Source organism: Tupaia chinensis, unplaced genomic scaffold (assembly GCF_000334495.1).
Source record: "Tupaia chinensis unplaced genomic scaffold, TupChi_1.0 Scaffold142262_1, whole genome shotgun sequence".
Classification (NCBI taxonomy): domain Eukaryota; kingdom Metazoa; phylum Chordata; class Mammalia; order Scandentia; family Tupaiidae; genus Tupaia; species Tupaia belangeri.
In genome coordinates this window covers 417,658-438,076 of record NW_006202111.1, presented here as the reverse complement: position 1 = coordinate 438,076, position 20,419 = coordinate 417,658, and the positions used below count along the sequence as shown (strand labels likewise).

Sequence of the window (20,419 nt, the reverse complement as noted above, 5' to 3'; positions counted from 1 at the left end):
CACAATCTGCAACTTTTTCTTCGAGGAGTGGGGTTATAGACTTCTTTAAGAATCAAATGAGAACTGTGGACTTTCTCCCCAAAGAAACGTCCCTGCCTACCAAACTTTTTATAGAATTTTGTAAGTTCACAGATTCCCTGAAACCATCTTCCATGATCTCCAGTTGAAGGGCTGGCAGATAGCATGGCGACTAGGGTGCTGGACTCCCACATGGTCAACTGTGGTTCGAGTCCCGGAGCTGGTGGCTTGCTTTCTCACTTTCTTTCTCTCTCTGTTCTGTCTAGTCAAATTAAACAATAGTAACAACAACAACAACAACAATAACAATAATGATAATAAAACCTGGCCTCCAGAATAAAAGCCAAACTTCTTTACATGACATATAATTGCCTTTCTATGTAACTTCTTCTCTCACTTTTCCTTTTTTACATGTTTTTCTTCATGATACTGACTTACTTAAAGTTATTTTGTGATACCCACCTTTATTTGTGTTATTCTCCATGCCTAGAAAATGGTCCCCTAATTTAGATTTAGATTAAAAGACTTAACAATGTCATTTAGGTCTCAGGACAAATGCTGTCCAGTATAACCCTCCCTGACTTCCTCCTGGTAGACTTAGATGTCTTTGGCTTTGTTCCCACTGCACTTTGTATGAATGTCTTTATAGAAATCAGTACACTGTGTTGTAATTCTTCACATCTCAAGTAGCATCACCAAGCCCTTTATCTTTGAATTCCCAGACTCTGCATTGTTCCTTGGCATATCCCAGTGCTTCGCCTGTGCCAGGTACATGACAAAAGTTCAGTTAGTATTTTTTCAGTGAGTGAATGGTCCTCAACTTTATTTGGAGCTAATAATCATATAATACCAATCTTTGTGAGCCTGCAAGAAAGAAAAAGAATTTTTAAAAATTCCATTCCATTCCAGATAGTTCTGGATTATTCAATAGTTTGTGATAGTTTTTAGTCTAGTGCTAGAGATTTTTCCAATTGCTGGCCTCCCTTGGGATTGGTGGTATGTGACATTTCTCCAGGCAGGTTTAAAGACCATGTGAATAGATTTTAGACTGAAATAGAAATAGGTACTGGCATATCTGAGAGAGGGTGACTGAAATGGAGAAGTTGATTCATTGTGGCTCCAAGATTCCCTGAGCATCCCCATGAGCCCCTCCTCACATTACATGATAGGACAAGAATATCTCCCATCTCTCACCAATAAAGGTGTACCTAGCACAATATCCATAGCATTGTTCCTAATATGAAGCATACACAGGACACCTGCTGGCAGGTTGGCTCTCTCACAGGGCTCCTGGCAGAGAGTTCTTATCATTGAGCTGGGAGAGGGATAATGCTCATCTGTGAAAAAAGGTAAAGGCTCTTTTTTCTAATCCTAACTTTCTCTGTCAGTGGAAACAATAATTTACAGCATACTTTTTCTTTCTTTCTTTTTTTTGGAGAGGTTTTTGCTATAGGGTGTGTGCACTTGCCAGAAAGAGAGAGACAGAGAGACAGAAAATGAGAAATTGCCCCCCAGGGGAGATGGCCACGCCGCCATCCCTTCTCCTCCATTCTCCGCGCGAGATCTTGGGCATGCACGCACACGCGCCCAGTGTGAGTTTAAGCCACCGGGTCCAGGACTCGAACCGTAGTCGACTAAATGGGAGTCCAGCGACATAGCCATTACGCCAACTGCTGGTCCCTATAGCATATTTTATAAGTACTCCACACTCATCTCATCTACAGGGCCACAGGAGATCAGCAAGTTTGTTGTTTGTCAGCAAGGAGGCAGTGAGAAAATAGGGTCCCCACTAATTCTTCCTGTATGCTTAGTCATAAACTCCAGAGAATCCCAACTGTGTGGCACACACTGAAACATATACCAACTCAAATGGCACTTAAAAGCTGTGTGTGTGTGTGTGTGTGTGTGTGTGTGTGTGTGTGAATCCTCCATCCAGTAAAAGACATAAACAGGCTGTGATGGATAAAATCACTGAACCAGAGAGTCGTGTCTTTGTCCTGGAAAGTCCATCAAAGCTGGGTGTCTAGGTTCAGTGCAGGAAGCAAGGATAAACCTAGTAGAGACATCGAGATTAGCAGGACATGGCAGAGAGGTCAATAGTATTGATTTAGGCATTTTAATATTTGGATTCAAAACTGAACTTTCTAGAGCACTAGCTCATGACCTTGATTTCTTTAGGCTTTAGTCTGCAAATCTGTAAAATGGACACAACTCCATGGGTGTGAATGAGATTAAATGAGATGCTGTTTGACTAGCTCTTAGCAGTGTCAAACTCAAAATACATATTCAAAAACATGCTTACTTGCTTATTGCCTTTATTATTAGTATTCCCCAGATTGCCCTGGCAAAGGAAAGTTTTGGAGAGGCAGGATTTGGTGGGAAAGAGGTAGAGAAATGAATGGGGGATCCAGAGCTCTATTTGCATTAAGTGCAGTCTTTGGGAGTAGGGAAGCCATAAGACTCAGATGAGAGGAGTGTTCTAGATTCAGAGAAAAGCCTAAGAAAAGGACTGACTCATATCTTTAGCCAGATGTAACTTTTGTGGATTCCAGAGTAGCTTTTTAAGGAATGGCCTCTCCCTGACTTCTCTCTTCCTTCCTTGCAGGTATGAATGCTGCTGTCAGGGCTGTGGTTCGAGTTGGTATCTTTACCGGTGCCCGGGTCTTCTTTGTCCATGAGGTTGGTTCTCCTCCTGTTCTCCATCATTCTGTCTCTGTTCTTGACTTAATCTGCCTCCCACCCTCTTCCCACTCGCTCTTCCTTCACCTCCCAGTTTCATTGCTGTGTTGGCTCTAACTGGGCTTCTGTCTCTATGAGTCACTCCTTCCCACTCTTGGGCATGATGATGCTGGGGCAGGGGGACCTGCAAACTGGGTCCTCATATTGTCCATTCAGTTAAAGGAGGAAGTAACTCTTGGTATTCCCTCCACTTTTCCCCAAACAGAGAGAGAAATAGAAATGGTTATTATTTATATAGCAAATTTATTAATACTATATATAAACGAAAGCCCCAGGAAGGAAGAGTCTCACTCTATACCTCTATTTTGCCTCATCTTCTTAGGCTGACTCCTCTTTGTCTCCCTTCTCTCAGTGCCCTCTTGTGTTTCACTCACTCTTTCATAAAGTCTGCCTTTCTTCTCTCACATTTTAAAGTCTCTTTTCAAGTCACACTTGTTTCCTTTCTTCCCTCCACCATCCCCTTTTCCTTTTCCCTTGTTATGGGGGAAGCAGATTGGAGAAAATAGAATCAGCTAAAATAAGAGGAGTTACGATGAAATATTAGGAAGGATGTCCTAAAGTTTCAAGAACGGGAGAAACTAGAACAAGTATTAAAACAGTTTACATCTCCTTCCTTCCACTGTGTTGAATACAATAGCCTCACCCTCACATGCAAATGGGAGGAGCTGACTTGACTCTCAAAGAACCTCTTCCCAGGGATCCTATCTTAGTCCTGGGGATTTAAGAAGGAACCTAGCAGAGACTGTGGTTTGAGTCCCAGACCCGATGGCACATGCCAGGTGCATGTGTGTGCCCAAGATCCCGAGAGGAGAATGGAGGAGAAGGGATTGTGGTGTGGTCATCCCCCTGAGGGGGGGTGATTTCTCCCTTTCTGTCTCTCTCTGTCTCTCCCTTCTCTCAGTGCCCTCTTGTGTTTCACTCACTCTTTCATAAAGTCTGCCTTTCTTCTCTCACATTTTAAAGTCTCTTTTCAAGTCACACTTGTTTCCTTTCTTCCCTCCACCATCCCCTTTTCCTTTTCCCTTGTTATGGGGGAAGCAGATTGGAGAAAATAGAATCAGCTAAAATAAGAGGAGTTACGATGAAATATTAGGAAGGATGTCCTAAAGTTTCAAGAACGGGAGAAACTAGAACAAGTATTAAAACAGTTTACATCTCCTTCCTTCCACTGTGTTGAATACAATAGCCTCACCCTCACATGCAAATGGGAGGAGCTGACTTGACTCTCAAAGAACCTCTTCCCAGGGATCCTATCTTAGTCCTGGGGATTTAAGAAGGAACCTAGCAGAGACTGTGGTTTGAGTCCCAGACCCGATGGCACATGCCAGGTGCATGTGTGTGCCCAAGATCCCGAGAGGAGAATGGAGGAGAAGGGATTGTGGTGTGGTCATCCCCCTGAGGGGGGGTGATTTCTCCCTTTCTGTCTCTCTCTGTCTTTCTGGCAAGCACATGCTTCCTATAGCAAAAACCTCTCCAAAAACAAAAAGAAGAAGAAGAAGAAGGAAACTAGCAGATTCTGAATGGGTATAATGTGCTCCACAGGGGTACCAAGGCCTGGTGGATGGTGGCGATCACATCAGGGAAGCCACTTGGGAGAGTGTGTCAATGATGCTTCAACTGGTATGTTCCAGGGGACATCTGTCCTGTACTTTTCCTGTCCTTGTTTCATCCCACTGTGGTTTGGGCTTACTATCTCTCAACTTCCCTGACATGTGGTTTGAAGTATCTGGATTCAGTGACAAGGGAAGGGCTATATTTGCCCTTTACCCTTTGCATCTGAAAACATCACCCTAGTTTCCTGGGGCAGGAATAGGGTGTCGGGGAGTGATCACAGGACAGTTTGCTCTTTATAGAAAGGTCATAGGCAAGACTTTGGGGATTGGCATGTAAGTAGGTCTTAACTCTGGGGTCACGGGGAAGGTCTGGCCCTGAAAATAACCTTACCGGAGGACTGCAGCCAGCACCGGAGGCAGAGCTGAAATCTTCCAGTCCTCATGTGATAGAGAAGAAGTGACCTGAAACCGGACTATTTAAGGGGGAAGGTACAGAGACAGCTGCTGCTCTTATTTAAAAACAAAAACAAAAACAAAAACAAAAACAAAAACAAAACAACTCAAGACTGTCCTGGTCATGTCCACAGCCTTTTATATGTTACTAATTCCATGTTATTTTAGGCCTCTTCTAGTATGTGTCCATTGTGGTTTAGCTCAGTAGAAATATAATCATCTGCCTTTTTTTTTTCTGAAAAATTTACAAACTCATTTATATCACCCCTCTTCACTTTGAACCCCTAAAAATCCATGGGAAAAAATGTAATGATCTGTACCTGGTGCTCTGCACAGACAGTGGCCTGCCATAAAGAGGTCTGAGGATGAGCCAGAATTCTCCACTAAAACCCCCAAAGTCATGGAGGTCCTGGAGCTTATGTGATCTGTGAAAACCCTAAGTATACTTACTTTGCTCAGGGTATCTGTAAGTTCTTGGGAATTTAAACATGTCAGCCTCTGATGGTATTGGGATAGGGGCACTCTTAGCATGTTGAGCCCAGATTTGGCTGTGTCATCTGGGGAGCTGACTTCTACCTGTTCCCAAAAGGGAGGCACTGTGATTGGAAGTGCCCGGTGCAAGGACTTTCGGGACCGAGAAGGACGACTGCGAGCTGCCCATAACCTGGTGAAGCGTGGGATCACCAATCTGTGTGTCATTGGGGGTGATGGCAGCCTTACTGGGGCTGACACCTTCCGTTCGGAATGGAGTGACCTGCTGAGTGACCTCCAGAAAGCAGGTGAGGCATTGTTCGCATCAGTATCATTTGTTTGTGCAAGTGCATACTCACACATGCTCATCTTCTATTGGAGAAAATTGTCACCCAGACACTTAAATTACGCAGGCTTTGCCCTCCTTTTGCTACCATGGCTTACAATTACCCTTAGCTATAGCTTCTCTCTAGTAATCTCTTCTTTAGGCATGCCATGTACCTCACCCAGTAACTCTTGGCTTTCTTCCCATTGTCAGGTAAGATCACAGCTGAGGAGGCTACGAAGTCCAGCTACCTGAACATTGTGGGCCTGGTTGGTTCCATTGACAATGACTTCTGCGGCACCGATATGACTATTGGCACCGACTCTGCCCTGCACCGAATCATAGAGATCGTAGATGCCATCACCACCACTGCCCAGAGGTAAGGGGCCTTGGGAGGTGGTAGCACAGGAAGATGGAAGCTAGGACAAGCTTAAGGGCTAGAGGCTGGTGAAGAATAACGTATGTGAGCCATGGTGACTATAATGACTAGCTTATGGGGCTAGAATGTTGTTTTTAACTAAAAATGATCACTAGAGCACTGAAATAGCACTGCTCTTTAAATTCTGTAAGATTTGCCTTTTGAGGGCCATTAGGTGGCATAGTGGTTAAGGTGGCTGGATTGCCCATGGCCCACTGTGCAGTTCACATCCCAGACTCAGTGGCTTGAAAAACATTAGGTGCATGTGCATGTGGGCCCAAAATCCAGAAAGAAGAGTGGAGGAGAAGGGATTGTGGTGTGGACATGCACCCGGGGAGGGCTTTCTTTCTCTCCCCTCCTCCCCCTCAGTGAGCACAGGTACCCCATAGCAGATTAAAAAAATAATAAAAAGAAAAGATTTGCCTTTTGCCATTGTCCAGCGCAGTATTTAAACACATACTATCTGTGGGATTTCCTATACAATTCGTGTTCAGACTGAGACAAATCCAGGGAGCCCAAACCTCAGCTTTACTTTCTATCCAAGTCATAAAGATTGCAGATGCTATGACCCCCAGTGTTCAAAAATAAGGATGCTTCAGGGGAGGCCATGTAGAAGGAAGGGAGGATAGAAGGGTAACAGTTTGCCAAAGGCAATCCAAGAGGATTAGTTTAGTCCTCTCTTCACTTCTTTTCTCTGTCTCAGTCCTTTCTTGACTCCATCCCTCTCTGGGACAGTGTCTCCATAGTGAAGCCTTTTACTGCTATGTTTCTTAGGCCTAGGAAGGGACACCTTGTGGCTAAAGTGTTTCCTCTAGCTCTTCCTTGTCGGGAAAATTTCTGGAAGACTTAACAACGTAAACACATCACCCAGAGAGGCTAATTGGGTTAGATGTGTATATATTGGCTTGATCCTGGCCATAGGAACACTTGGACTGTGTAAGTCCTATGTCTGTCTCTTTCAGCCACCAGAGGACGTTTGTGTTAGAAGTGATGGGCCGCCACTGTGGGTAAGACCCATTTTGACCCGTTTATTCCCTGGACCCAGAATAGCCTTTCCTTTTCTGCAGAGAGTCCAGTGAAGCTTCTCATTAGTAGTAGATCTGAAGATGCATGTGTTCCTCGTGGTGTGGTCCCCTTTCCCTGCCTCCACCACACTTCCCTTATGTACCTTCACACACACATGCTCGGATACATGTGTAAAAGTGTGGACCGTGCTCTGAGATCAGAAGCCATTGTGGCAGGCTACTGTGAATAGAAGGTACTCTTCAGGGATGGACTGTCTATCATTGAGAGGCTCTGGTGCTCTCATGCTCACCCCAAGAAGGAAATAGAGTATCCCCAGACCTTTCACCAGCTATGGGACCTAGAGAACATGTGGAGTGTAGATGAGGCTATTTGAGTGTAGCTCAACAGCATGATGCTTCTGGTTCTCTTCTCAGATACCTGGCCCTTGTCACCTCTCTCTCCTGTGGGGCTGACTGGGTTTTTATTCCTGAATGTCCACCAGATGATGACTGGGAGGAACACCTTTGTCGTCGGCTCAGTGAGGTACTTAATTTTGTACTTAAAAAAATCCTTTGCCCTGTTCCACTGATGACTCACTTCCCATCCATCGGTTTCATTCCTGACCGTTCTTCCCTTTGGTCTTGAATAGACAAGGACACGTGGTTCTCGGCTCAACATCATCATTGTGGCTGAGGGTGCGATCGACAAGAATGGAAAGCCAATCACCTCAGAAGACATCAAGAACGTTAGTATGGGTGAAGCTGGAGAGGCCTTAGCACCATAGCCATCTGGCTCATCCCACTAGGTTTCTGAGACCCTGAGACTGCATCTCCCCTTAATCTTTCTGCGCATCTCTGCCAGGCCCCTGCCTCTGGTTTCCAGCCACTAGGAACCACTACAAGACAAGAGTCTAAGCTGTGTATGGTTTATCTAAGTCCTTATTTGTTTTCTCCCCTTGACTCTGTGTATCCCTCTCTCTGTCCCTCTCTTATTCCCTTCAGCTGGTGGTAAAACGTCTGGGATATGACACCCGAGTCACTGTCTTAGGGCATGTGCAGCGGGGTGGGACACCATCAGCCTTTGATCGGATCCTGGTAAGTCATGGGGCTCTGTAGGCCCTCATGCCCTAGAACCCTCAACAGATTCCCAGACTGGTCATGCCAGGCTTCCACCAGCTTCTGGACCGCAATGACCTTTGACCCATTTCCATACACTCCAAGAGCTGTTACAAAAATTATGGGACGCTATATACTGAACTTATAATAATGAAATCTAATATCTTAGAGCTCAGTAAAATTACTGAGATCTAACGTTAGACATTCAGATGGAAATTTCTTATCCTAATTTCACTGGAAGAAAGAGGCAGTCTTCTTGTTTTATCAATAACAAGAGAATATTATTAAAGTCCCAGTAATCCTATTGATTACTATAGTGGACATCTTTGGCAAGAGAGCAAAGAGCTGTCCAGTTTAGATGAAATCTGGGTGGGGAGGTAAAGTTCTTGGTTGCAGTCCTCAACAGAGCCCAACCCTGAGATTTAGAAAGGGTGGTGAGTGTCCTAGCTTCAGCCCAGATGAGGAGGCCTGAGCCAGACTCTTTGTTCCGGGGCTCCTGCAGGGCAGCAGGATGGGTGTGGAAGCAGTGATGGCACTTTTGGAGGGGACCCCCGACACCCCGGCCTGTGTGGTGAGCCTCTCTGGTAACCAGGCTGTGCGCCTGCCCCTCATGGAGTGTGTCCAGGTGGTAAGTCCTGATCCCAGTCCCTTTATTAATAGTCCCAACCCCCTACCTTGGAGCTCTTGGGGTATGAGATCAGCTTCTAAGGCCATTAAGCCTGTCTACCTGCTTCTATGGGAGCAGGTAGACAGGCAGCATGGTCTAGTGAGAGACACGGGGCTTTGCATGGGAGCTGTAACTTCTTAACTAAGCTTCCGCAAAAACGTTCCTAGGAATATGGGAGATTCTTCATCCTTCCTAGTAATGAGATATAACATCTCATAATATCTAACCTCAAACCCTCTTATTTTATCTTTATTGGGAGAGAAATGTAACATTCCCCCAACTTCATTAGCAGTCTGGCTGGGTAGCTTTTGTCTCTGATTTCTACCTTGAACATGTTTCTCTGAACCCACATGAAGTTACATGTAAGGGTTACGCTAAGGATTACTGGAGAGAAGATATGAATGGGGTGCAGCACATGGAAAATGTTGAGCGCTCAGGAAATGCTGACTTTATTATAGATACTCTGATACGGCAGAGTGAACACTGGCTGAGAACTAGGGTGTCGGCCTGATTCTTAGGGCTGGTCTGAATGCTCCCCATCTCCTGGTCTGCTTCTGTCTGAGGCTCAGGAGTCCTGACAACCTGCAGCCTTGCTCAGAATTGTATCCCTAAAAGCTAAAGTACTAACTCAGAACAGAAATCAGCGATTGAGAAGCAGTGAAGGGATTAGTCTTTCTTCCTAACTTGGTTACCTGCAGGATTTTCTTCCCTTACTCATTAGCTTAGAGGCTACTTTGAGGCTGGGGACCTGGAGGTGAAATGGAGAAAGATATCTGTGAGCCCTCCTCTACTCTGACCGTACTTTTTTCTTTTCTAAGTGTTTTTTTTCTCTCTCTTTCTTTTTTTGGTCATATGGCACATGTGCTCAGAGAGAGAGAGAGAGAGAGAGAGAGAGAGAGAAACAGTGAGAGGGAAAGTGAGAAATCCCCCCCTCCCCCTGGGAGATGACCGTGCCACAATCCTTTCTCCTCCATTTTCCTCCTAGGATTTTGGGCATGTACACACAGACACCTAGTATAATTTTTAAGCTGCTAGGTCTAGGATGTGAATTGCAGCCAGTCATGTGAGAATCTATTGCCTTAAGTAAGAGAGAGAGAGAGAGAGAGAGAGAAACAGTGAGAGGGAAAGTGAGAAATCCCCCCCTCCCCCTGGGAGATGACCGTGCCACAATCCTTTCTCCTCCATTTTCCTCCTAGGATTTTGGGCATGTACACACAGACACCTAGTATAATTTTTAAGCTGCTAGGTCTAGGATGTGAATTGCAGCCAGTCATGTGAGAATCTATTGCCTTAAGTAGTATGCCAACTACTGGCCCACCATTTTTTTTCTTAGTAAGTTCTTCCTTCTATGAGTGAAAGATTGGGGAAAGACAAGCACACCCTCAAGAAAATCTATAGAGGCCCATGCCATGATCTCCCCACCAGCCCTTCTTCCCAGCCAGCCAGGATTACAGGCATGTGCATACATTGCAGGTATATACAGGCCACCTCAGGAACCAAACTCTGACCTCCCAGCATGGGCTTCCAGCATTGCAGAGCAGTGTGTTGCTGCTTTGCCCCCATGGCTAGGCCTCTGCCCATCCTTCTAACAAATGATGCTTTTCTTTTACTGCTCATTACTCAGAATACTAAAGAAAAACAAATAAAGTGGGGTGCAGGGTGGGCAGGATCCAGACATAAGCTCAGGTGGACAGTCTGTCTGTGGGATGGAAATCTAGCTGTGCAGAACCCTGCCTTAGAGTCGTAACTGTTGCTGTGTTCCTTCCTCAGACCAAAGACGTGACCAAGGCCATGGATGAGAAGAAATTTGATGAAGCCATGAAGCTGAGAGGCCGGTGAGGAATGTCCAGGAACTCACTAACAGAAATCAAATACCAGAATGAAGCCAATAGTCTTCATAGCTCTGGACCCAAAATAGGAGCTTCTGCCTCTTTATTATCTCTTATAACAGTTTCTTTCTTTTTTTTAAAAAAAGAATTGTTTCATTTATTTACTTATTTACTTTAAATATGAACAGTGAAAGACAGAGCTAGAGAGAACGCAAGCTGCCAGGCCCAGGACTTGAGCCTTAACCACCATGCCACCTGCTGCCCCTAAAAACAGTTTCTTTCCTAAGAAAATCAGTTGTGAGGTGGTCAGGAGGCTCACTTCTCCCAGGAATGCTCTCCCTGGGAGCAACTTTTTAGAATCTGTTCTCTCTGTACTTGGACGCCACCTAGATTACGAGTTTCCCTAGGCAGAGGACAGTCTGTTAGGGTGCCACGCATAGTGCCTGGGAAGAGAGTGTTGTCGGAGAGTGCTGTTTGATGAATTAATTAGCGGCCCCTGCCCAGTCAATCCCTTCTCTGCCCAAGTTACATCCTTAGAGGCTGCCCTATGATGTTTCACTCCTTCAGACCACGATTGCCGTGGCTGCTGGCCATGGGAGATGGGCTGAAGATATCTTTGTCTCTTTGTGCTTTGTATAGGAGCTTCATGAACAACTGGGAGGTATACAAGCTTCTAGCACACGTCAGACCCCCAGTATCTAAGGTAATGTAACTCTCCTCTCCTCTTGACCTGTCTCTCCCTTGGTATATACAGTGTGACCCCTGCACCCCTGGTCTGTACAGCCTAGGCCATGTCAACCTCTTTGCCTCATACTCTCAGTGTGGAGTCCCTCACTGCTGTGATGGCTTGCTCCTTGCTACCCCAGATACCAGTCCCATGGTCTTAGTGTGGCCTTCATTCTTCTAACACAAGACTTGTGCCTACATTAGGGCTGGCAGGATCGTAGCCAAAGAACGGGAAAGGGGGTCAAGGTATTTTCCTCTGGGAATAATCACACTGTACTGCACCTAGGCCACCTCTTCCACTGGAGCAGTGGCTCTCACTGCTTAGCATATATATCAGGGTTATTTGGGTTCCTGATTAAAAATGCAGATTTCTGGGCCCTTCGTTCAGGGGGGATTCCAATCTGGGTTAGAAGCCAGGATATGCAGGTTTAACAAGCTCCCCAGGGGGGTTCTGATGCAGGTGATCCAGGGATCCACTCTGGGAAATGGTGCCCTGAAAGGTCTCTTACTCATTGTCATGATTCTGGGATCCAGGACAACAGCTTCTTTTATTGATTTGTGGTAGAGTCTTGCTTTCTTAGTACAAGGTGGGAAGCTGTCTGGCATTCCCTGGGAGAGGGATATGTACTGTCACGGGCAGATGTCCCGATCCTAGGACAGAGTTCTACCTCCCTTACTGACCTACCCCCACCTCGCTGGGCTTTCTGACCTCGGCTCTGCTTCCTCCTCCGCAGAGTGGTGCACACACGATAGCTGTGATGAATGTGGGGGCCCCGGCTGCAGGCATGAATGCTGCCGTTCGCTCCACTGTGAGGATTGGCCTCATCCAGGGCAACCGAGTGCTGGTGGTCCATGACGGCTTCGAGGGCCTGGCCAAGGGGCAGGTATGGGAACTAGGAGGAGGAGGGCACATATCCTGGGCCTGCTGAGAAGTCATGGGAAAGATAAGTGAGGCAGGGTGACTGTCTTCTCTTTGCCTCCCTGTCCCCCTCTAGCTTCTCCTCTTTCAGGGTCGCAGCAGATGTAGATATTTAATTTGGGGACAAGGGGAGCAGGCAGGAGCCACTGGCATGAACCCTTGCAAACATCATGTCTTACTGAATTCTCCATTGCACAGCTTAGCGCAGTACGGCCTCAGTAGGTGCTTAATGTGTATAGATGAGCAGTACGAGCAGATGGAGTTCCATGCGGGAGGAAAAGCCAATACCTGGTGTTCCTTTCCCAACCAAGGGGGAGTCAAGGGTGGGGTTAGAACTCAAGAAGTAGTGTCAGTTGCACACAGGCCTCCTGTAGCTTTAGCCACAATATGGAACTGTGCGGCCCTCTTTCTTCAGATTGAAGAAGCCGGCTGGAGCTATGTTGGGGGTTGGACTGGCCAAGGTGGTTCTAAACTTGGGACGAAAAGGTAAGTGGCATTACAGGAGCACCTCCTTCCAATCTTCCTCTAGTCATCATGTAAAGGTGTCCTTGAATGTAGGCATCAGTTCATTAGGTTAGGGTCTGCTCCCGCCCCTTCTGAGTTCTCTACCCCAAGGCCCCAGTTGCTTCAGTGAAGGTAGACACACCCACCCAGACAACTTTCAGCAGCTCTGGCAGTTTAGGGCTCCAGAATGTATCCTTGGATAGGGTGATAAGGTGGGCTAGGGGAGGGGCACAAGTCAAGAAATGATAAATAAAACGCTTTCTGATTCTAGCTTTTCTCTCCCTCGATCTGCTGTCTCTTCCCCAAATTCCAACTCCTCCCCTTCTCCCCACCTGTCGAACTAGAACTCTTCCCAAGAAGAGCTTCGAGCAGATCAGTGCCAACATAACTAAGTTTAACATTCAGGGCCTCGTCATCATTGGGGGCTTTGAGGTGAGTTCCCTCCCATTCTCCTGGTTTCCTACCCCCTGTGTCTCTTCTTCCCTATCCCCGTTCCTGCCTCTGTTCTCTCTCCTCAGGCGTACACAGGGGGCCTGGAATTGATGGAGGGCAGGAAGCAGTATGACGAGCTCTGCATCCCGTTTGTGGTCATCCCTGCTACAGTCTCCAACAATGTCCCAGGCTCAGACTTCAGCATTGGGGCTGACACAGCCCTCAACACCATCTGCACGGTGAGAGCCTGCCTCTCCCCATCCCTTCAGACCAGTACTGTACTCCCGGGATTGAGCATGGCCCTGGAGGGTGAGCTCCCAAACAAGTGGCCTGTTTGAAAAATGCTTCCTCAGTCAAGGCCAGGCATTTAGGCAGACTTTAATGTTCATCCTTCTCACCTAGAAATGCATCTCTATCCTACTACCAGATGCTTTCTCCTTTCTGAGGCCATAGAACCTGCTTCCCCTACTGTCAGCAACAGCTTCCTTCCCAGAAGAGAGGCTCTACAGTGTGACTAGTGCCTGTGTCTTATGTGTCCCTGAATGCAAGAACCTGCTGAGGTCCAGGGGCTCTGTGACCTGGGGAAGATATATTAGCTTGTCAGAAAAGTCATGATGCATTTTTGCATAGAAAATACATTGTGACTTTTCCAACATCCCAATAGTTCCAGAGTTGAGCTAATGGCAAGAACCAAGGAGGTGACAAGAAACAGACTTCCTGTTGTCATGTCTTTCTGATTATCACCCCTTGTCTTTGCAGACCTGTGACCGCATCAAGCAGTCGGCAGCAGGCACCAAGCGTCGGGTGTTTATCATTGAGACTATGGGTGGCTACTGTGGCTACCTGGCCACCATGGCGGGACTGGCCGCTGGGGCTGATGCTGCCTACATTTTTGAGGAACCCTTCACCATTCGAGACCTTCAGGTATACCCACAGCCTGCTAGGTAGCTCTCCCTGCCTCAGTCCACCCCGAGCCTCCCCACCATGACCCGAGCTCTGACACTATAGGAAGAGAACAGAGTTGATTGGGAGAACTAGACAGTACACCATGCAGTCATTGTCCATGTAACCGCACACGTGACTGTGCAGGCATTCCCTGTGTAACCGCACATGTGACTGCAGGCATTCTCCGTGTGACTACACACGTGACTGTGCAGGCATTCTCCGTGTAACCACACATGTGACTGTGCAGGCATTCTCCGTGTGACTGCACACGTGATTGTGCAGGCATTCTCTGTGTATACACGCATGTGACTGTGCAGGCATTCTCTGTGTAACCACACGTGTGACCATAGCAACTGTTGCTGGGCCACTTGCTCCGAGTCAGGCAGGATGCTGCTAAGGCCTTTACGAGCAACTTTGCATTTGTCTTCACGACAGGCAGGCAAGGAAGATTATCTTCTCCATGTCACAGATGAGGGGCATCTTAAGTCCTAAGTGAGCAGGTGGTTTAACTGATTGAGAAAGTCAGTGATCTTTCTCCTACATCCTGCTTCCCTCCCGATTTCTGTGCTATCATTGTATTTTTGAGGGAGACACTCTTTTGCCTCCTGGCTATGATTCTAATTCCTATTTCTTTCTTATTTTTAAGGGAGATTTTTGCTGTAGGGTGCATGTGCTTGCCAGAGACAAGCAAAGAGACAGAGAGACAGAAAGTGAGAGATCACCTTCCTAGGGGGGGATGGCCACACTGGTTCAATCCCTTCTCCATTCTCTTCTCGGGATTTTGGGCACCCATGTACACATGCCCGGTGTGAGTAACTCCTGTTTCACGGAGGGCCGTATGAGCCTTGTTTTTCTCAGACTCTAGTTCATGGAGAAGAAAAAAGATACCAAGTGGAGGTTTAGGAGCAGGCTGAAGGAACTGGCCAATCCAAGATCCAGCCAGTCCTGGCAGGAGTAGACAGGGGTGTCTGCCTTCTCCACGCCCAACTCGAAGCTCAAATGCAGCAACATGTTCCTTCTGGCTGAGTCACTGCTATACATACCAGCAGCCAGTTTAAAAACCGACTCTGAGCAGTCAGCCCTCCGAGGGAAAGGCAATCAGAAACCCCTGGAAAGGGTTATTGAGGGTGAGGGACTGAAAACTGATGGTTCTCACGGCTATCTCTAAAACTCCCTTTCCAATTCTGCTTGCTTCATCCGGAGTCTGTTTCAGTTTCAGTCCACGCTGAACTTCTTAAAGGGACTAGGCCCAGAGTAGGCCTAGGGTTGTGGGAAACTCCCTTCCATGTCTCCCTCCCTCTGGGCGTAGTCTGGTGTAGAAGAGAGATTGTGCACTTGCCCAACCTTTTCCACTCCCAGCAAGGCTTAGGATTCACTCTTTCATTTTCAGGCAAATGTCGAGCATCTGGTACAAAAGATGAAAACAACTGTGAAAAGGGGCTTGGTGTTAAGGTACCTCATCTATGGTTTGTTCCTAAGTAAAAAAAGAAAACATAACAAATAGTCAAGCATTGGCCCTAACCCGCAGAGCCAGTCCATGATTGGGGCACCCTGATTAGGGCACCCTGAGGAATCTGTAGATACAAAGGGGAGGGGGTCCTATCCCTTGTCCCCTGGGAGGAGAGAGAAAATGGACGAACACAGTCTAAAGGCAGATTCTGGGGTCAGAGTCACAGGCTTTTTGGTCTCTACTTGGCAGAAACGAGAAATGCAATGAGAACTATACCACTGACTTCATCTTCAACCTGTACTCCGAGGAGGGGAAGGGCATCTTTGACAGCAGGAAGAATGTGCTTGGCCACATGCAGCAGGTGAGGACACTCAGTCATGCCTTCCCCAGGCAGCCCTAGCCCCAACCTTCGCGGCTTCCCCCGCTCCCATTCTGTCGGAGCCTCGCAGTACCACCTTAAAATATGGGCTTGCAATTTTTTTCCTTTTCTTTTTCAGTTTTTGTGATAGGGAATGTGTGCTTACCAGAAAGAGACAGAGAGGAAGAGAGGGAAAGTGAGAACACACCCACCCTCTCGGGGGATGGACATGCCACAATCCCCTCTACTCCATTCTCCTCTTAGGATTTTTGGTGCACACAGATGCACATATGCCTGGTGTGCTTTTCACGTCTGTGGATCTGGGATTTGAACTGTGGGATCCAGCCACTTTAACCACCACAGCACTGGCTGGCCCCAAGCCTGGAATTTCATACAGTGATACGATCAAAATGTTTTGATCTTGGAAATGATCTTAAAGATTACAAAGTCCACCCTCTTCATTTAGGGCAGGGTTTCTCAGCCTTGGCACCATCACCATTTGGATTGGAGGATTCTTTGTGATGGGTGGCTGTCTTAATGCATGTAGAATGGTTTAGCAGCATCCCCGGACTCTTTCCACTAGATACTAACAGTACCTCCCCTCATCTCCAATGGCAACAAAAATGTTTCTAAACATTACAAATGTCCCCTGAAGGGCAGAATTGTGTCCAGTTGAGAACCACTGATTCACTTGAAGAAAAGGAGGTCCAGCGAAGAGAAATGATTTTTTCAGGGCCACTCATCCAGCTTGGGTCAAGCCAGAATGAACTTAGCACAGTGATCTTCCCATCACACTGCTGCCTTTCATGAGGAACCGGTAGAATGAGTATAGGCTGGTGTTGGGCTCCACCTGCACTAACTGGGGTTTGCAGGGAAGGAAATTCCTTTCTGCTACTGACGTTCAGTCCATTCCAGGGCAGATCTCATTCACAGATGGTACTAGTGGCTGGAGCCCATCCCCATCCCAAATGTCCACAGCTGATGTCCCCTAAGCACTGACCTTCCTCTACCTACAAATGAATTCCCATTGTGTTATTTTGAATAGGCTTAGTCCCTGCAGGAATGGGGTGTTATTAGCTAAAGTATTAAGACCTTTTCCTTGCTTTCCCTTCTTTATTATCTACTCTTAGTTCATAGGAAATCTATGTAGTATTTTATATTATTCCATGGTGCTACCAAGGACAGCCAAGTTAGGCCACAAGGAACCCTCCCATGTCATCGATGATGGTGACTGAGAAAAGCTGCTAGGCTGAAGTGGGGTGGGGAGTTAATCTGGTGGTCAGTAAGACTGAAACAAAATCTGGCTATAATAGAGCTAAAAGAGGGACTTGGGGGACCAGTCATCTCCCTTAACCAACTAGTCACTTTTACACCTGGTGATAGCCAAAAATGTGGGGCCAGCTCACCTTGGATCCTGGCACTGTCTTGATGTATCCTTTCATAGCTAGGCCTCTGGATCCTGTTTCTGGCTGTGACCCCAAGGTTCAGTCTTCCATTTTTCTCTGTGTTTTATCACTGCCAGTTCTTTATAGAGTTCTTCCCTCTATAATTTTTATTATTCTTTTTCCAGGGTGGAAGCCCAACTCCATTTGACAGGAATTTTGCCACTAAGATGGGCGCCAAGGCTATGAACTGGATGTCAGGGAAAATCAAAGAGAGTTACCGTAATGGTAAGTGGGGTGTGAGGGTAAACCCCCTCTCCAGAGGCTGGTTCCCCACTGTAGAAGCTGATTGCCTACCCCTTATTACAGGGCGGATCTTTGCCAACACACCAGACTCAGGCTGTGTTTTGGGAATGCGTAAGAGGGCCCTGGTCTTTCAACCGGTGACTGAGCTGAAGGACCAGACGGATTTTGAGTGAGTACATCTCCTCTCTGGTAGTTTCGATATTCTTGTCACTGCTCTTCAGTACTGTATTTTAGGAGTAACACCTGTAGTCTTCACATCTGATACCTGTGCCCTAAATCCAGCATCTTCTGCCCAGCTTCTTGCTAAAGACTGTATCTTACTTCATTCTTCTGTAGGCACCGAATCCCCAAGGAACAGTGGTGGCTGAAGCTGAGGCCCATTCTCAAAATCCTAGCCAAGTACGAGATCGACCTGGACACCTCTGACCATGCTCACCTGGAACACATCACTCGGAAGCGGTCTGGGGAAGCGGCTGTCTAAACCTCATTGGAGTGTTTGGAGTGAGGGGGACAGAAGATCTGGTCACAGTCACCTTACCCCGATAGCTCTGGTCCATGTTTTCTCAGTGTTTTAGCTCTTTCTTCATTAGGTTTCCTTTATTCTGTATCTGTGCCACGGCCAGCTCTGGCCAGGAGCTGAGGGAGGGGGCAGTGTCAGAAGCTCCTTTTAGGTAGAGTTTATCAAGACGTCTATCTTCTGTCCCAGCTTCACCTGTCACACAAGGCTGGGCTCCTCTAGTGCTACTGCTAGATTTCAGTTACTCAGAGTTTTCCTAAAAATAAGCTTTATTTATTTTTTTGTGATAACAAGGAGTCTTGGTTCCTCTACTACTTTTATGCAGTGACAAACTATAACTACACTAATAAATGCCAACTGGTCACTGTGCTTTTGGTTCTCCGGTTATCATCTTCACAAGTGGAGTGCAATACCATCAGCCCCCGGCACCAGACCTGCCCAGACAGAACACCTGGAAAAACACACCCCATGGGACCTTCTGGGCACTTCTGCCTCTTAGACGATTTGTCTGTAGCACCTCTGGGTTCTGGTCCCAGGACATGGTACACTGACCTTCATCCTCATTCTGCACCAGTTCCTCTTGCATCTTCCCAGCCAATAGCATGCTCCCATGTTCCTTAAGCATAAAGTTGTGCTTTACCTGGACATCGCATACCCATTACCTAGGGTTGACTTTTTCTGTCACCCCTCAGTCTGCTTCTCTAAGAACCTCCTTCTCAGCTTTTCTCTTGTACTCCTTCTCAGATGAAAGGCAGACTTTGTTTGACAGAACCTTTGTGGGGAAGGCATGTACATTTTGAAAGCCTGGAAAATAGAGACACCTAGTCCTGGACCTGGTTTAGGGGGCTGGTTGGACTACTGCTTTGGAAAGGTGTCATTCTTATTCAGCTACAGTTTGTCTTGTTCCATTGCAGCTGCTGCTTCCCTCCCACTGCCCAAACGCCCCTGTAATGCAGTTGGTCCTTGGAATTGGGACCAGACATTCTACCCCAAATTGACAGGATGGTGCCCTGTTTTAATGCCAGGTTTATTATTACCTTCCGAAGACCAGATCCTGCCTCTCAGCACAGGTGCATGTTCCTCCCACCCCTCACAATTTGCTCACTGTGATGAGGCAGGAAAGGCATTCTGGTATTGGACGGGTAGAGGGAGGTATTATCTTGTCTCCAGGACATCACTCTTGCTGGCAGTCCAAACTATTCCTGCTATACCCTAAAAACAGTTCTAAACAGTGAGAATGCTTGTTATCAGAGTCAGAAACTAAAGTTTTTAAAATGCTCTTTGCACAGCTTCCTAGTGGAGAGAAAATAACAGTAAATGTCAAGCACTTTGTTAGGCATTCTACATGTTATCACTGAATCCTTAGGAGGAGGGTTACTGATAGCCCCGCTTCAGAGATAAGGGCACTGAGCCTCAGGGTGATTAAACCCCTTTCTCTTACTATTATTCAGGTAGAACTCAAACTCAGTTCTGACTTCAAAGCCCATCTTTTATGCCCTGTGTTTTCTTCCTTACCATACTACAGCTAATCCAGAAAAATCACAAGGGCTGTGAAAATGAAGTTAAAGTGAAAGTTCAAGCATTCAGTGAAAACATTTTAAATGCTCACTACTATAATTTATAGGTTTGCTTTCATGTCTTAGAGCTGTTTCTTAAGAGAAAATAATGAGGGACCAGCAAATGGCATAATGGATATGTCACTGGACTCCCATATGGCCAACCGTGGTTCAAATCCTGGACCCAATGGCTTGAAATTCACACCCGGCATGTGTGTGTCTGTGCGTGCGTGCCCAAGATCCTGGAAGGAGAATGGAGGAAAAAGGACTGTGGTGTGGCCATCCCCCCTGGGGGGTGATTTCTCGCTTTCTGTCTCTCTCTCTCTCCAGCAAGGACATGTACTCTATAGCGAAAACCTCTCTCTAAAAGAAAGGAAAGAGAGAGAAAATGATGAGGGAAGGGATGGCTGGGTAGAAAGCTAATCACAGAGGGAAAATATTACTTTGTAAACAGTAAAAAATTTGAGATCATAATAGTATCTGGAAAAAACCATAGCAAAGACCATTAAAAACAAAATACAGGGACCAGCAGATGGTGTAATGGCTACGTTGCTGGATTCCCATGTGGTTGACCGGGGTTTGAGTCCTGGACCCGGTGGCTTAAACTCACGCCAGGCATATGTGCGTGTGTGCCCAAGATCCCAAGAGGAGAATGGAGGAGAAAGGACTGCAGCATGGCCATACCTCCGGGGGGGTGACTTCTTGCTTTCTGTCTCTCTCTTTCTTGTGAG

At 46.8% G+C, this 20,419-nt stretch overlaps 1 protein-coding gene across 4 annotated transcripts in view; it reads left to right on the top strand.

Annotated features, from left to right (window-relative positions):
* PFKM (phosphofructokinase, muscle) overlaps nt 1-18,501 on the top strand; it is a 47,794-nt gene extending 29,293 nt beyond the window's left edge. For all 4 annotated transcript variants that reach the window (XM_006163460.3, XM_014582097.2, XM_006163461.2 and 1 more), the window contains 21 exons: nt 2,624-2,697; nt 4,300-4,377; nt 5,353-5,542; nt 5,773-5,938; nt 6,940-6,984; nt 7,417-7,525; nt 7,632-7,727; nt 7,984-8,076; nt 8,600-8,725; nt 10,535-10,599; nt 11,233-11,296; nt 12,054-12,203; nt 12,654-12,724; nt 13,087-13,174; nt 13,261-13,413; nt 13,934-14,098; nt 15,510-15,571; nt 15,819-15,930; nt 17,498-17,597; nt 17,679-17,784; nt 17,952-18,501. In XM_006163460.3, the coding sequence (XP_006163522.1) occupies nt 2,624-2,697; nt 4,300-4,377; nt 5,353-5,542; nt 5,773-5,938; nt 6,940-6,984; nt 7,417-7,525; nt 7,632-7,727; nt 7,984-8,076; nt 8,600-8,725; nt 10,535-10,599; nt 11,233-11,296; nt 12,054-12,203; nt 12,654-12,724; nt 13,087-13,174; nt 13,261-13,413; nt 13,934-14,098; nt 15,510-15,571; nt 15,819-15,930; nt 17,498-17,597; nt 17,679-17,784; nt 17,952-18,096 (2,258 nt within the window). In that variant the 3' untranslated portion in view covers nt 18,097-18,501. The remainder of the gene's footprint in view (nt 1-2,623; nt 2,698-4,299; nt 4,378-5,352; nt 5,543-5,772; nt 5,939-6,939; nt 6,985-7,416; nt 7,526-7,631; nt 7,728-7,983; nt 8,077-8,599; nt 8,726-10,534; nt 10,600-11,232; nt 11,297-12,053; nt 12,204-12,653; nt 12,725-13,086; nt 13,175-13,260; nt 13,414-13,933; nt 14,099-15,509; nt 15,572-15,818; nt 15,931-17,497; nt 17,598-17,678; nt 17,785-17,951) is intronic.
* Nucleotides 18,502-20,419: the final 1,918 nt, after the last annotated feature.